The sequence below is a fragment of the Salminus brasiliensis genome, chromosome 23 (assembly GCF_030463535.1).
Source record: "Salminus brasiliensis chromosome 23, fSalBra1.hap2, whole genome shotgun sequence".
Taxonomy (NCBI): Eukaryota; Metazoa; Chordata; class Actinopteri; order Characiformes; family Bryconidae; genus Salminus; species Salminus brasiliensis.
In genome coordinates, this window is record NC_132900.1 from 2715221 (window position 1) to 2731217 (window position 15997).

Below are 15997 nucleotides of genomic sequence, written 5' to 3' on the forward strand. Positions count from 1 at the left end.
CAGGCAAAATAGCCACTAGAGGGCCTGCCGATGGTGTAATGGGGAGTGCAGCTAGTCTGGTTGTTGAAGGACAGTGTAAAGGACAGACCTGTGGCCCGGGTCCCATCGGCCCCATCCCTCGGGGGACAGTCATTCTCTGCATGGCTCCCAGGTTAGGATGGCCTGAATACAAAACAACAAAGGTTCTCCATTCATTTGTACCATTATATCAAGGCTACGTGTGCAATCCTACCCAACCAACTTGCTCTATAAACTTCCACTAAGGTTTGATTCACTGAATTGACTTTCGGTTGTCTTCATTTCACTATATCAGTACCTGGAGGCCGTGTTGGGTCCATTACATTGGGCGGTAAAGGCTGCCCTCCGGGAGGCTGACAGAGATGTGAGGAGAAAATGATGACAGATCAGTGAAAAATCAATAGAGATGACGGGAGTAACCATTTCCAGCTCCTATACTGGATGTGGAGTCATAAAAAAGCCACAGTGCATCGATCTGTCCAGACTCACCTGGTTTCCCATCCTGATTGGAGGTCGAGGTCCTCCTGCGTAACGGGGTGACATAAACGGCTGCAGGTAATAAAGCAAATGGTCAATGACTTTCGATATTCAGGGTTACTGAATACATAATAGTAGATCTCAAATAATACATAGTGGATACATAATAATTAATAGTAGATACTGAATAATTCATAGTGGATCTTGAATAAATCAAAGAGCAAAAGAGAATAGCGGGTCCTGAATAATGCATATTAGTTACTGAATAATTGAGTAGATTTTGAATAAGTCATAGTATAATTCATAGTGGATCTTTAATTATTCATAGTGGATTCTGAATGATTCAAAGCACAGAATAATTAATAACAATTTATAACATTAATACAACTGTTTACTGAACAATTCAGTGAATACTGAATATAAATTAGTATTACATATTATAATAATTATAATAATTATTAGTTAATAAATAATTCATAGTGGCTACTGAACATATAGTAGTTACATAATGATTCATAGAGCATAGTAAATAATTCAGAGTGGATTTTGAATAATTCAGAGTGGATTTTGAATAATTCATAGTGCAAATCAGAATAATTAATAGCAGATACTGAATAATGCATACTAGTTTCTGAGTTACAATTCATAGTAGATATTGAAAAATTCATAGCATTTTTGGTATAATTCATAGTGGATACTGGTCGAGTCATAGTGGTTACAGAATAACTCAGTGTAGATCTTTAATAATCCATAGTGGATATGGAATAAATCACAACTGATACTGAATAACTGTCAATATTTAAGAATTCATAGTGGATATGGAATAATTCATTGTATTTAATAAATAATTCATAGTGGTTCTTTAATAATTCACAGTGGTTATGGAATAATTCATCATTGATACTGAATATTTGTCAATATGGGATAATTCATAGTGGATATGGAATAATTAATTGTATTTGATAAATAATTCACAGTGGTTATGGGATAATTCATAGTGGATATGGAATAATTAATTGTATTTGATAAATAATTCACAGTGGTTATGGAATAATTCATCATTGATACTGAATAATTCATTTTCATACAGAATAATTCATAGTATGCATTTTTTTAATGTATAGTGAACCTCACACGATTCATAGTGGATCAAAATAATTAATAGCAGATACTGAAAAAATTAATAATCGTGAATAAGTAATTCATAGTGAATTCCTAGTTTATTTGTTTATTTGTTATTGTAATGTACTGTTAGCAACATTAGCTGTTCGGACTGAGCTGTTATCTCTTTTAGGAGATCCTAAAGCAGTCCGTGCAGAAGCTTCAGAAGCACATGCAGGAAGGAGTTTTAGCTCAATGGAGACCCTGGTGTGTGTGTGTGTGTGTTTGTGTGTGTGTGTCTGTTTGTCGTTACCTGTCCGTGAGCTCCCATCATGTTAGCGTTAAGTGGAGGATGAGGGGACGGCTGGGAGCCAGTGGGACCCTGCAGGGGCCGCAGGGGGAAGGGCAGGGGTGTTATGGAGGAGCGGGGGCAGAAACAAACAAAGCAGGAAGGAAAAAGCAAAGCAAAGCTGTATTAGTGCTTCAGTGAGGCTGAGGCCTGCAGCTTACACAGTCTGAGCACGGGGTTATCAGCCTGCGCTCTCACCACTGTACTAAATATCATCCAACATCCTGACCTCACTAACGCTCTTGTCGCTGAATGCAATCAAAACCTCACAGCAATGCTCCTCCTCCAAACTCTAGTAGAAAGCCTTCTTTCCTGGACAGTAGAGACTCTTTTTAATTCCCTTGATTTCTGGAAAAAACTGTGAATGAGCAGGTGTCCCAATACTTTTGTCCAGATAGTGTATCTTGTAAGTCTCGTGGATGCTTAGGTTTTAATGTTATGGCTGATAAATTATGACAAAAGTAACCACTAGAGGTCAGTCGTGTTTCAGGAGAGTCCAGCAGGGCCGTCCAAACTGGCCTTGTTGCACCGTGTCCACTGTTGCATGGCTCTGCACTGGGAAAATGGCTCTTGCTTAGTCGTGCTTGAGAGAAACTTATAGGCTATAGTGTGTGTGTGTGTGTGTGTGTGTGTGTGTGTGTGTATGTAACTTCATTATCAGGCCCTGGAAGATCAGGACGCTTTCTCAGAATGCTAGCAATGCTCAGGACCCCACAGGACGGACCACCACAGAGCAGACTGTAGTATTTGAGTGGTGGGTCAGTCATTCTCAGCACTGCAGTGACGCTGACTGACCTGGTGGTGGAGAGTGTGTTAGTAGTGTGTGTTGCGCTGGTGGTACGAGTGGATCAGACACAGCAGTGCTGCTGGACTGAGAATAGTCCACCAACCAGCAATATCCAGCTGTGTCCTGTGGTCACTGATTAAGGGCTACTAGAGGATGACCAATGCAAACTGTGCAGCAGCAGATCAGAGAGCTCCTGTCTCTGACTTTACCTTCATCTACAGGCTGGACCACCTAGGTGGGAGTGTCTAATAGTGAGTGGACAGTGAGTGGACAGACAGACACAGTGTTTAAGCACTCCAGCAGCAGCACTGCTGTGTCTGATCCACTCGTACCACCAGAGCCGCCACCTGGTCAGTCAGTCAGTGTCAATGCTGCAGTGCTGAGAATGACTGACCCACCGCCCCAATACTACAGTCTGCTCTGTGGTGGTCCGTCCTGAGGGGTCCTGAGCATTGAAGAACAAACAGGGTGAAAGGAGGAGGCTGATAACAGAGTCTGCAGAGAAACAGATGGACACAGTCTGGACTTATAGATCTACACAGTGCTGCTGTATGGTCAGCTGATATACTGGGTATATAGAAGGTGGCCCTTTCCATGAGGTGGTTCATATAATGGTAAAGGAGGAGGGTGGTTTAAATGACGTTACGAGCGGGCGGTTAACAGAAACGCTTCTGCGCAACCTGTGTGTGACCACTCCGGTTTGCTCTTACGGTCAGCGCAGTAAAAGTAGCCCTACTTTGTGAAGCTAGAGTGGCTGCCATTAGCGGCTAATGGTCGTAATCAAGCTGAATCCCAGCAGACGCTGGGCTTGGCAGATAACCACAGTCAGAGGCATAATGGCCCCTCTGTGTGCGCCATCTCAAAACTGATGGCACGTGTGTGTTTGTGTGTGTGTGTGTGAGTGGGAGTGCATGTGTGTGTGTGATTTTGGCCTGGTGTTTGACTCTCTGGGACTGAAAGCTGATAGAGAAAGGTTCGAGGGAAAGTTTGGCCAAAAATCTCATTTACACCCCCACCACCACCCCACCCGGCCAAATGTAGCCGATCAGCCGAGACACCTTCGGTGTCTGAAGTTGAACGGTCAACTTTCTCCAGGATTCCAGCATTCACATGGAACCCAGTCCTGCTGAATTACCCTTAAATAATCCTGGGAATACTGGAGTGCAAGTGTGAAGGAACTCCTTCTGAGTGGACAGTGCCAACAGCACACTGATAAAACAGGGAGTTCGTCCCAATTCTGAGAGCTTTTACTGTACAAATCCCGTAAAATTAGGTCAACTTCAGTAAAGTGAGCCTTCCTAAATATCCACAGATGATCCTGATGTGGCTGTGGTTGAAAGGACCAATCACTAAACAAACCGTTGTTACCAGGGTTTCTGTGGTATCCAGGGCTTCTGTGTTTTCCAGGGTTTCTCCGATGGCCAGGGTTTCTGTGATATCCAGGGTTTCTGTGGTATCCAGGGTTTCTGTGGTATCTAGGACTTCTGTGGTATCCAGGGTTTCTGTGGTATCCAGGGTTTCTGTGATATCCAGGGTTTCTGTGGTATCTAGGACTTCTGTGGTATCCAGGGTTTCTGTGGTATCCAGGATTTCTGTGGTGTCCAGGGTTTTGTGATAGCCAAGGCTTCTGTGGTATCCAGGGTTTCTGTCATAGCCAGGATTTTTCTAATGGCGAAGGTTTCTGTGGTGTCCAGGGCATTTGTGGTATCCAGGGTTTTTGTGATAGCCAAGGCTTCTATGGTATCCAGGGTTTCTGTCATAGCCAGGATTTTTCTAATGGCGAAGGTTTCTGTGGTGTCCAGGGCATTTGTGGTATCCAGGGTTTTTGTGATAGCCAAGGCTTCTATGGTATCCAGGGTTTCTGTGATAGTCAGAGCTTCTGCGGAGTCCAGGGTTTCTGTGGTATCCAGGGCTTCTGTGGCATCAATGGTTTTTGTGATAGCCAAGGCTTCTATGGTATCCAGGGTTTCTGTGATAGCCAAGGCTTCTATGGTATCCAGGGTTTCTGTGATAGTCAGAGCTTCTGCGGAGTCCAGGGTTTCTGTGGTATCCAGGGTTTCTGTGGTATCCAGGGCTTCTGTGGCATCAATGGTTTTTGTGATAGCCAAGGCTTCTATGGTATCCAGGGTTTCTGTGGTATCTAGGACTTTTGTGGTATCCTGGGTTTCTGTGGTATCTAGGACTTCTGTGGTATCCAGGGTTTCTGTGATAGCCAGGGTTTCTCTGGTATCCAGTGGCCAAAAAGACATACAGCTTTTATAGTGCCCTACCGGGTCTAATGGGCTCAGCCTAACGCACACTGTTGAGGTTTGGGTTCAGTCAGTTAGGTTATTTTGAATATCACTTAAAATAAGCTGCTCTGTCACTGACCAACTGTGAGTTATTCACCCAGATATACCACCAACCTTCTGAGTTGGTCCACACAGGATCACACACATGGTCAGACACCACATAAGCAAGTCTCCACCAATCGGCCACAACATTACTATTGAGTAGGTCCCCCTTGTGCCTCCACAACAGATCTGAACCATTTTAGGCATAGACTCCACAAGACCTCTGAAGGTGTCCTGCTGTGGTTTCTGGCACCGAGACAATAGCAGCAGAAGTACGTTGTGAGGTGGGGCCCCCATGAGCATCAATAAACCTTAGGTGCCCATGACCCTGTCATAGCTTCAAAAAACTACAGCAACAAAACTTCAGACACCAAACATGACTTTGCTGATCGGCTACATTTGAGGAAGTCACATTAAAGGTTCAGAAAGTGAAGGAATAAGACTGAGGCCTACCTGGAAGAAGCCTGGAGGCATGGGTCCCCCTGGCATCCCATCTCCGGGGGGCATGTTCCCCAGCACTGGGCTTGGAGCTGCTGCGGCACTCTGTGAAAATACAGGACAGGAGGTAAACGTTATAGATGGGCTACAGCCGCCTACAGTTCTGAAGGAACAGTACTGACTAAAGCGTGCTGTATACTGTGTAAATATTCAGTGAAACAATCAGATTCATGTTGAATCTTTTGAATCTTTATTTTTTAATTATATAGAATTTTTTAAAATATTGTATAAATGTGGATTATGTTGAATCTTTGTTTGGATCATATTGAATCTTTTGAATCTTGGTTTTTGCATCATAGTGAATTGTCTGAATCTTTATTTTTTATACTGAATATTGTGAATCTTTTGAATCTTTTAAATATTTATTTGAATCATGTTGAACCTTTTGAATCTTGTTTTTTACATTATATTGAATCTTTTGAATCTTTATTTGAATCATGCTGAATCTTTGTTTGGACTATGTTGAATCTTTAAAATCTGTATATGGATCATGCTGAATCTTTTGAATCTTGGTTTTTGCATCATTGTCTAAATCTATATTTTTTATACTGAATATTGTGAATCTTTTTAATCTTTTAAATATTTATTTGAATCATGTTGAACCTTTTGAATCTTGTTTTTTTAATTATATTGAATCGTTTTAATCTTTATTTGAATCATGCTGAATCTTTGTTTGGATCATGTTGAATCTTTAAAATCTTTATTTGGATAATGTTGAATCTTTGTTTGAATCCTGTTGAATATTGTGAATCTTTATGTGGATCATGTTGAACCTTTGAAATCTTGGTTTTTGTAACACTGAATTGTATATATCTTTATTTTTCTGTCAAATGATTTTTTTTTAATCTTTGCTTTTTAATGATATTGGATACTTTGTTTGGATCATGTTTAATTCATGTTTTATTTGGATAATTTTGAATCTTTTGCGTTTTTATTTGAATCATGATGAATCTTTTAAGTCTTTATTTGGATGAAGCTGAATCTTCCGAATCTTGTTTTTTATATTATACTGAATCTTGTAAATCTTTGTTTGGATAATGTTAAATATTGTGAATCTTTATTTGGATCATTTTGATTCCTCTAAATCTTTATTTGGATCATGCTACATCTTCTGAATCTTTGTTTTTGGATCATACTGAATTGTCTGAATCTTTATGTTTTGGTCTTTTTATTTTTTTAATCATCAGATATGCTTTATCTGATGATTATGTTTAATGTTTTGACACTATCTGGTCTTGAATCTTTGAATCTGAACTTTTGAATCCTGTTCTGAGATCATCTAAAAGAATCTAAATGTACTCTCAGATGCTTCTGGACTGCAGCGGATTTTACAGATCGACTCGATCTAAAATCAACCGACGCAAACTTCACAAACATGCGCTGACGAACGGGCCTTGGTGCATTTCCAGAAGCCTCCTCTCATCTAAATATTCTCTCCGCAGTAAAAATGGAAGCATCAGCAAAATCAATAGAGGAAATGTGTCCTGCAGCGCTGCGGGGGCTAATCACAGACGGGTCATCTTCTTAATGAGCCGCAGATTTAGGAGAAGTCAGGCCTCTAATCAATCAAAGTCAATTACACTCAACATCACTGGGTATTATGTGCAGCTTTTTTTTTGACAGCACTTGACGTTTCATGCAAGGCAAGCACTCCAGTCACGAATAATCACTCCATCACTCTATTAATGTTCCTGCCTCGGAGATAAAACGCTCCTGCAGCGCAACTGCAACCGTATCTGATATCTAACAGCCTTTAATGCTGACATATCAATGTTCAGCACCGACACCAGACTACACCATTCTTCCATCAGTACAGGTTCTAGGGTCCCGAGTCGACCCGAATTCAGGTATTCATGCCTCATGTCCGTTGATAGGTATATGGTATATATGTATGCTCATATGGAACGTGGGCCGTAGAATAAGGGCCCTTTAAGGGGTTACTGGCTTCCTACCTATGTGCTCTTCCAACCTGAAATTTGTCCTTCTAAGGTTGTCTCTGAACAGTGTCTTCCAGCGACGCCTAAGAAGAGCAGCTGTAACAAGATGAGCTTCTTTGGGGGATTTGAGTGTAAGATGCCTGCTCTACCTGCTATAAGCCCCTTAAGCCCTGACCTGTGCTCTAATCAGCTTTCAGACACTCCAGCTGGGAGGCAGCCAGAGCTCAGACTCGGACTCAGAAGAGCAGTCAGACGAACCCCATAGGTGACCTGTAGGAGAGGAACGTGTAAGTCAGGGTTCCTTCAGGATTCTGGAAACTGTTCCCTGTCTTTTAGCTGTTTAGCTGTGTACACAGTTTGGACAAAAGTATTGGGACACCTGCTGATTCATAGTTTTTTCTAATGAATGCATTCAGCCACTTTATGTCGCACACTTTGCTGACACGCACAGAGCTTGTCCAGTCACTGTAGAGCAGAAGTACTGCCAATACAATAGGACTATCTGGAGCAGATAAACATGATGAACCTATTGGTTCCATTATGCCTAATGCCAGGGGTGGGCTAGTAGAGGGGTATATAGCCCCCCCACCCCCCCAATATGGAGCTGTGGAGCAGTGCTCCATTCAATCCAATACTTAATAATAAGTTGACGAATGATAAGGTGGGGTGGCGTTCATCTTCCAACATTCTGACCTTGTCTGACGCACTTGTTGCTGAATGCAAACAAATCCTCACAGCAATGCTCCTCCAGAATCTTTTAGAAAGCCTTCCTCCCTCCAACAAAAGCCGGAGAAACTCTTTTAAAAAAAAATAAATACCCTCGATTTCAGAAGAAACAATAAATGAGTGGGTGTCCCAATACTTTTGTCCATTTAGTGAGGATAGGGATGAATTAACAGTAGATACTAAATCATTTCTGATAATTACTGCATCATTTATTATAGATACTTAATCATTTATTGCAGTTATTGTAATTATTTACAGGTTTAATGATTAATAACTTTTTTAATACAATTCTGTTGTGTTGTGTGTGTGTGTGTATTGTTCTGTAGATCGTAACACTCTCCTTGCCAGGTTCTCATGCTGGGTTAATGTGTAACCATCAGAAATAACCAATACCGTGATTAGATTAACACAGACGCCGCGAGTCCTGTAGTTCGGTGGAGTTAAGCAAACACACAGACAGTGAGTAAGCAAGTCAGCAGGTCTGAGACAGTCCTGTTTAGGGAATAAGGCACGACTTTTCCCAAACCCTAGTCCGGCGCGTCCCCGCCCAGAGTTTATCAACACTTTTTAATCCTCCCAAACTGCTGAACTGGGCCAGAGGGACATATTTTAGAGCTTTTCCTCAGCGGCCCGCCTTAATCCTCTTTGTGTCCGAAGATCGCAAACAGAGATTATGAGTGAGATTAACTCGGTCTGAAAGGGCCGGGATACAGAAAGTCAACAGACTGACCAATAAACCCCTGAAACAGTGGACTGAGGCAGATTCCACAACATTACGACCCCAGACACTGGCCCGTTCAGGCTCGTACTGTACACCATTAAAAGTAAAGGTGTTTGAAATGATTCTTTGAGCGATGCCGTAGAAGAACCACTTTCGGTTCCGTAAAGAACCGTCTATGTCATAGAAGAACCTTTAAATTAGTACAAAACAAATTAAACCACATTTGGACAAAAGTATTGGGACAGCTGCTTGTGCACTGTTTCTTCTGAAATCAATGGTATTAAAAAAAAGAGTTGATCCAGCTTTTGTTGGAGTAACTGTCTCTACTGTCCAGAGAAGAAGACTTTCTACTAGATTTTGACTGTGAGGGTTTGATTGCATTTAGCGTTGGTGAAGTCAGGATGTTGGATGATGATCACCACCCCACCTCATCATCCCCAACTCCCCATCTCATCCCAAAAGTACTGGATGGAGCTCCACCACCATCATTCCAGAGAACACAGTTCTTCCACTGCGCCACAGCTCAATGCTGCTGGGGGGCTTTATACCCCTCCTATAGCCCACGCCTGGCATTAGGTAGCATGGAGCCAATAGGTTCATGATGTTTATCTGCTCCAGAAAGTCCTATTCTATTGGCAGTACTTCTTCTCTACAGGGGCAAGACAAGCTGTATGTGTGTGTATGCGCATTTGTCTGTCTATGTCAGCAATGGGTGCAACTTAAAGCAGTTGAATGAGTTCATTAGAAGGGGTGTCCACAAACATTTGGACAAAAAGCGGACAGAAAGCTTCGTGCGACTTGCTGAGGGGGTAGTTAATGACAGAATGAGGGATAAAGGGTCATTTTCATGAGAAAGAAGAGGCTTCTGAAAGCAGGACTGCAGGGTTTTGAACCCAGCCTAAGGCTAGCTGCACTAAATCCATCTATTGTTTCTAAACTGAGCCTCATGGACGTAACATCTGCCTAACAATCAGAACCCCACCTGACTGGACCTTTCAATAGGCCAATTACTGCAAAACTCAGTATGTGGTAAACCGGCATCCACTTTAGCTCTCAGTTATTATTGTTCTGTTGCTATACATCCAACCTACATCACATTGTCATTTAAACGTAATTACTTAATTACGCAATTAGACCATCATAAACTGTAGGACACGGCTCACTATAGTTCCATGTGATGAACATCACCCAACCACCTGCAGATCTATCTCAGCAGGGAGTGTTTCTACCAGCAAAACATCGGAATGAACCCACATAAACATAAAGTCAGTGGTTAGTAAGAGTGTCTACCTGTAATTAACTCTAAATAACATTAGAATAAACTCTATTAAACATAAAGTCAGTGGTCAGTGAGAGTGTCTACCTGTAATTAACTCTATATAACATTAGAATAAACCCAAATAAACATAAAGTCAGTGGTGAAAGTGAGTGTCTACCTGCATTTAACTCTATATAACATTAGAATAAACTCTATTAAACATAAAGTCAGTGATCAAAGCGAGTATCTACCTGTAATTAACTCTATATAACATTAGAATAAACTCTATTAAACATAAAGTCAGTGATCAAAGCGAGTATCTACCTGTAATTAACTCTATATAACATTAGAATAAACTCTATTAAACATAGTCAGTGGTCAAAGCGAGTGTCTACCTGTAATTAACTCTATATAACATTAGAATAAACCCAAATAAACATAAAGTCAGTGGTTAGTGAGAGTGTCTACCTGTAATTAACTCTATATAACATTAGAATAAACTCTATTAAACATAAAGTCAGTGATCAAAGCGAGTGTGTCTACCTGTAATTAACTCTATATAACATTAGAATAAACTCTATTAAACATAAAGTCAGTGGTCAGTGAGAGTGTCTACCTGTAATTAACTCTACATAACACTGAAATAAACCCAAATACCTGTAATTAACTCTATATAACATTAGAGTAAACCCAAATAAACCAAAGAAGTCAGTGGTCAGTGAGAGTGTCTACCTGTAATTAACTCTGTATAACTTTGGAATAAACCTAAATAAACATAGAGTCAGTTGGAGTGTCTACCTGTAAAACTTGTATAACACTGACTTTTCAGAGAACCAAAAGGTGTTTATCTATGGCATCAAACCTTCCTTTCTGGAAACGTTTCGTTTTGAGAGCGTCTCTAAACTGACCAGCCGAACAAAAGAAAGAAAAGGAAGAAAGAAAAGTGTGGGGGCTTCCATGCCAGCGGATGCCACCCTCCCTCCTGCTTCAGCAGAAAGCAGCGGGCCGCTCCGACTTCCTGAATCAATCACTCTTATCAGCCCATCACTAACCCCTATGGAGTCTGGCACAGAGCTCCAGCAGCAGCAGCAGCTACAGCACAAACAGAAGCAGTCTAAACACGCTGAAAACAGCCCGGCCTGCACTTCCTGCCCGCACCCGCGCCCACCGACGCTGCCTTTTAATCACATTACACTCAGATCTGCCCCTCGGACGGCCACACACACAATCCGGCTGCGTTGAGAAGTACCTGAAGCTGAGGACCGCATTAAACTATCACTGATTGATGTTTTGGGGTGCTGACTGAAGTTCAGTAAAGGTGTACAGGTGTACAGGTGTTTATAATTAATTGCTTGGTAAGTGTATATATATAGCTATGCTATTAATTATAATAATAATAATAATGATTATAATTGTTATTGTTATTATTACATCTATTAAGAGATTTATTTTATTATTTGGCAATATTGTACTCAGTACAGTCATACAGTCAGTAAAGCTTCAACTGAACTGAGAGAGAGAGAGAGAGAGAGAGAGAGACTATGTAACAACATGACTAGAAAGAATAATAAATAGGACACACACACACACACACACACACACACACACACACACACCTGCTGCTGTTGCTGAAAAATAATAATAATAATAATATTCATTTTGTAATATTTCATAATATTTATATGTCAAATTAAACTAAAAAATATGTTTTAAACACTGGCTGACTGGTTTTCCTCAGCCTAGTTAACTAAGGTTAGGTTACTAGCGCTGTGGGTCTTCAATAGCTACGCTACGCTACGCTACGTTAGCTGTTTATTTTTTTAAAGCTGAATTACACAGGTTTTTAAAGTAGTAAGGTTAGCTTAGTGACTAATGGTAAATGTCTTCTTTGGTCTAGCTAAGGTTAGCGGTTGGAGTTTTAGGGGTTTTACCTCAGGAACTAACTGACAGGTTTCTATTAGCATAGTAAAGTTAGCTAGTTAGAATTATAGTTAACTGAGGTAAACTTAGCAGTCTGACAGGTTTCTATTAGCATAGTTAAGTAAAGTTAGCTTAGGTAGGTTAGCTTAGTAGCTAACTGAGGTAAACTTAGCAGTCTGACAGGTTTCTATCAGACTAGTTAAGTAAAGTTAGCTTAGGTAGGTTAGCTTAGTAGCTAACTGAGGTAAACTTAGCAGTCTGACAGGTTTCTATCAGACTAGTTAAGTAAAGTTAGCTTAGGTAGGTTAGCTTAGTAGCTAACTGAGGTAAACTTAGCAGTCTGACAGGTTTCTATCAGACTAGTTAAGTAAAGTTAGCTTAGGTGGCTAATGGTATAGGTCTTTTTTGGTCTAGCTAAGGTTAACTAGTTAGAATTATAGTTAACTGAGGTAAACTTAGCAGTCTGACAGGTTTCTATTAGCATAGTTAAGTAAAGTTAGCTTAGGTGGCTAATGGTATAGGTCTTTTTTGGTCTAGCTAAGGTTAGCTAGTTAGAGTTATAGTTAACTGAGGTAAACTTAGCAGTCTGACAGGTTTCTATTAGCATAGTTAAGTAAAGTTAGCTCAGGTGGCTAATGGTACATGTATTCTTTGGTCTAGCTAAGGTTAGCGGTTGGAGTGTTAGGGGTTTTACCTCAGTAGCTAACTGAGGTAAACTTAGCAGTCTGACAGGTTTCTATTAGCATAGTTAAGTAAAGTTAGCTCAGGTGGCTAATGGTACATGTATTCTTTGGTCTAGCTAAGGTTAGCGGTTGGAGTGTTAGGGGTTTTACCTCAGTAGCTAACTGAGGTAAACTTAGCAGTCTGACAGGTTTCTGTTAGCGTAGTTAAGTAAAGTTAGCTTAGGTGGCTAATGGTACATGTCTTCTTTGGTCTAGCTAAGGTTAGCGGTTGGAGTGTTAGGGGTTTTACCTCAGTAGCTAACTGAAGTAAACTTAGCAGTCTGACAGGTTTCTATCAGACTAGTTAAGTAAATTTAGCTTAGGTGGCTAATGGTATAGGTCTTTTTTGGTCTAGCTAAGGTTAGCTAGTTAGAGTTATAGTTAACTGAGGTAAACTTAGCAGTCTGACAGGTTTCTATCAGACTACTTAAGTAAAGTTAGCTTAGGTAGGTTAGCTTAGTAGCTAACTGAGGTAAACTTAGCAGTCTGACAGGTTTCTATCAGACTAGTTAAGTAAAGTTAGCTTAGGTAGGTTAGCTTAGTAGCTAACTGAGGTAAACTTAGCAGTCTAACAGGTTTCTATCAGACTAGTTAAGTAAAGTTAGCTTAGGTGGCTAATGGTATAGGTCTTTTTTGGTCTAGCTAAGGTTAGCTAGTTAGAGTTATAGTTAACTGAGGTAAACTTAGCAGTCTGACAGGTTTCTGTTAGCATAGTTAAGTAAAGTTAGCTCAGGTGGCTAATGGTACATGTATTCTTTGGTCTAGCAAAGGTTAACTAGTTAGAACTAGTTAACTGAGGTAAACTTAGCAGTCTGACAGACTTTCATTAGCCTAGTTAAATAAAGTCAAGATAGCTGTCTGTCATAGGTTTTCTTTAGCCTAGCTAAGTAGTTAGTTAGCTAGTGTCATACCGTGTTCTTTAACCTATTTAATTAAGGTTAGGTGGCTAATAGTGTATGTTTTCTTTGGCGTAGCTAAGGTCAGCGGTTAGAGTTATGGGGTTTTTAAGTAGCTAACTGAGGTAAACTTAGCTGGCTGACAGGTTTCTATTAGCCTAGTTAAGTAAGGTTAGCTTATGTGGCTAATGGTATATGTCTTCTTTGGCCCAGCTAAGGTTAGCTGTTGGAGTTACGGGGTTTTTAAGTAGCTAACTGAGGTTAAAGTTAGTTGGCTAAAGTTAGCTAGATTTTCTTTAGCTTAGTTAACTAAGGTTAGGTTAGGTGGCTAATGCTATAGGCCTTCTTTAGTCTAGTTAAGGTTACAGGGTTAGAGGTATGGGTAGGGGTAGAATCTTTTAAGTAGCTAACTGAGGTAAAGTTAGCTGGCTGACAGGTGTTTATTAGCCTAGTTAAGTAAGATCAGCTGTAAGATCAATTAGCTGGCTGCCATAGGATTTCTTTAGCCTAGCTAAGGTTAAACTAGCTTGCTAAAGTCATACCGAATCATACCAGGTTAGGTTAGCTAGTTTTTTAGCGTAGTTTTCTTTAGCTAAGTCAACTAAAGATACGTTTGGTGTCTGTCTTAAGTTGTTGTTAAGATAGATAATTAAGGTTAAGTTGACTGACTAAAATTCTAGCGTTTCTTTAGCCTAGCTAACTACGATTAAGTTAGCTGAGGTTATTTCAGCTGGCTATTGTAAATTTTTTCTTTAGCCTAGCTACCTAGAGAGAAGGTTGTTTGCTAGCCAAAAGACATTGCACAAATCCCCTCATTTGTAATATGATTAAACAGTTAATTTAGATTTTTATGTTGATTTTTTTGATGTTATTCTCCATCCCTGAATAAACCACTTATATGCTCACTGGGGGTCTTTGATCCTTCATGTCTTACGTTATTTCTTCTTTCTTCTTTTTGTCTCTGTCTTATATTAATTACTAATTATGTAAAGCTGCTTTGAGACGACAACAGTTGTAAAAAGTGCTATACAAATAAATCTGACTTGACTTGACTTGACTTATTGACCAAGCATGGATTTGGATTATTTTGATAGTTTTAATTATATAAATCTAATTATATAAATCTACCACCTCTGCTTCTTTTGATGGGAGGCTAAACTTCACTCTTAACACTCTTTCTGGCTCACAGAGCAATCTGAAAGATAAGTTTCCTTACAAACAAAAGCTTGTTTTGCCAGAGTAAATAAAGCGGGCACTAAGAGCTCTGTAAGACTGTTAAAAACAAGATAACGTAATGCCGATTAACCCTTAGAAGCTTAGCTGCTGGTGATAACAGAGGCATAATGAAAGTAAATATCAGCTGGTTTATGACTAGTGGCTTTTTGTACACAGAAAATAAACATGAACTGAAGTGCTGAATGTAAATATAGACGTAAATAATTACTTAATTATTTCAATTATGTTTACATTTTAATAACAGAGCAAATGAAAAGTATAATTAACTTATTATTATTATTATAATACATTCCCCAGTCCAGAGAACAGGTCAGCCGCTTAATGGTCAAACTGTCCGTCTATCGCTCGCAGGACAGGTGTTATCGGTTTGCTTATTCACACGTTTACTTTGCGCGTGGTGGGGGTCAGCGGCGGAGCGAGGGACCACACTCGTCTATCTCCACAGAGCCGGCGGATGAGTGCCATCTGCCTGGAAACAAAGACCTTTACTCTGACGCCATCAGCACATGTGACAGCAGCTAAAGAGCCACAGCCCAGGGGTTAAACGAGCATCACATAATACAGAGAGAGAGAGAGAGAGAGAGGGGGGGGGGGGGGGAGCGAACGAGAGAGGAAAAGACATAAGAGAAAGAGAGACATACAGAAAGAGAAATAAGGGAGAGCAGAGAGAGAGAGAGAGAGAGAGGGAAAAAGACATAAGAGAATGAGAGAGAGACATACAGTGTGAGAGAGGGAGAAATAGAGGAGAGAGAGAGGGAGAGAGAAAGGAAAAGACATACGAGAATGAAAGAGAGACATACACAGAGAGAGAGAAAGGGGAGAGAGAGAGAGAAAGATAGAGAGAGAGAGGAAAAGACATGAGAATGAGAGAGAGACATACAGTGAGAGAGAGCGAGAGGGAGAGAGAGAGAGAGAAAGGAAAAGACATAAGAGAATGAGAGAGAGACATACAGTGAGAGAGAGAGAGAGAGAGAGAGAGAGAGAGAGAGCGAGAGGGAGAGAGAGAGAGAGAGAGAAA

The 15997-nt window shown here is 40.5% G+C and overlaps 1 protein-coding gene across 2 annotated transcripts in view; it reads right to left on the reverse strand.

Moving 5' to 3' along the window:
• ssbp3a (single stranded DNA binding protein 3a) overlaps positions 1 to 15997 on the reverse strand; it is a 44253-nt gene that overhangs the window by 6065 nt on the left and 22191 nt on the right. Inside the window, exons 5-9 of one of the 2 annotated variants that reach the window (XM_072668417.1) lie at positions 5519 to 5608; positions 1910 to 1978; positions 508 to 567; positions 317 to 371; positions 89 to 162 (exon numbers count right to left, since the gene is read on the reverse strand). In XM_072668417.1, the coding sequence (XP_072524518.1) occupies positions 89 to 162; positions 317 to 371; positions 508 to 567; positions 1910 to 1978; positions 5519 to 5608 (348 nt within the window). The remainder of the gene's footprint in view (positions 1 to 88; positions 163 to 316; positions 372 to 507; positions 568 to 1909; positions 1979 to 5518; positions 5609 to 15997) is intronic. The other variant, XM_072668418.1, reaches the window with a different exon arrangement.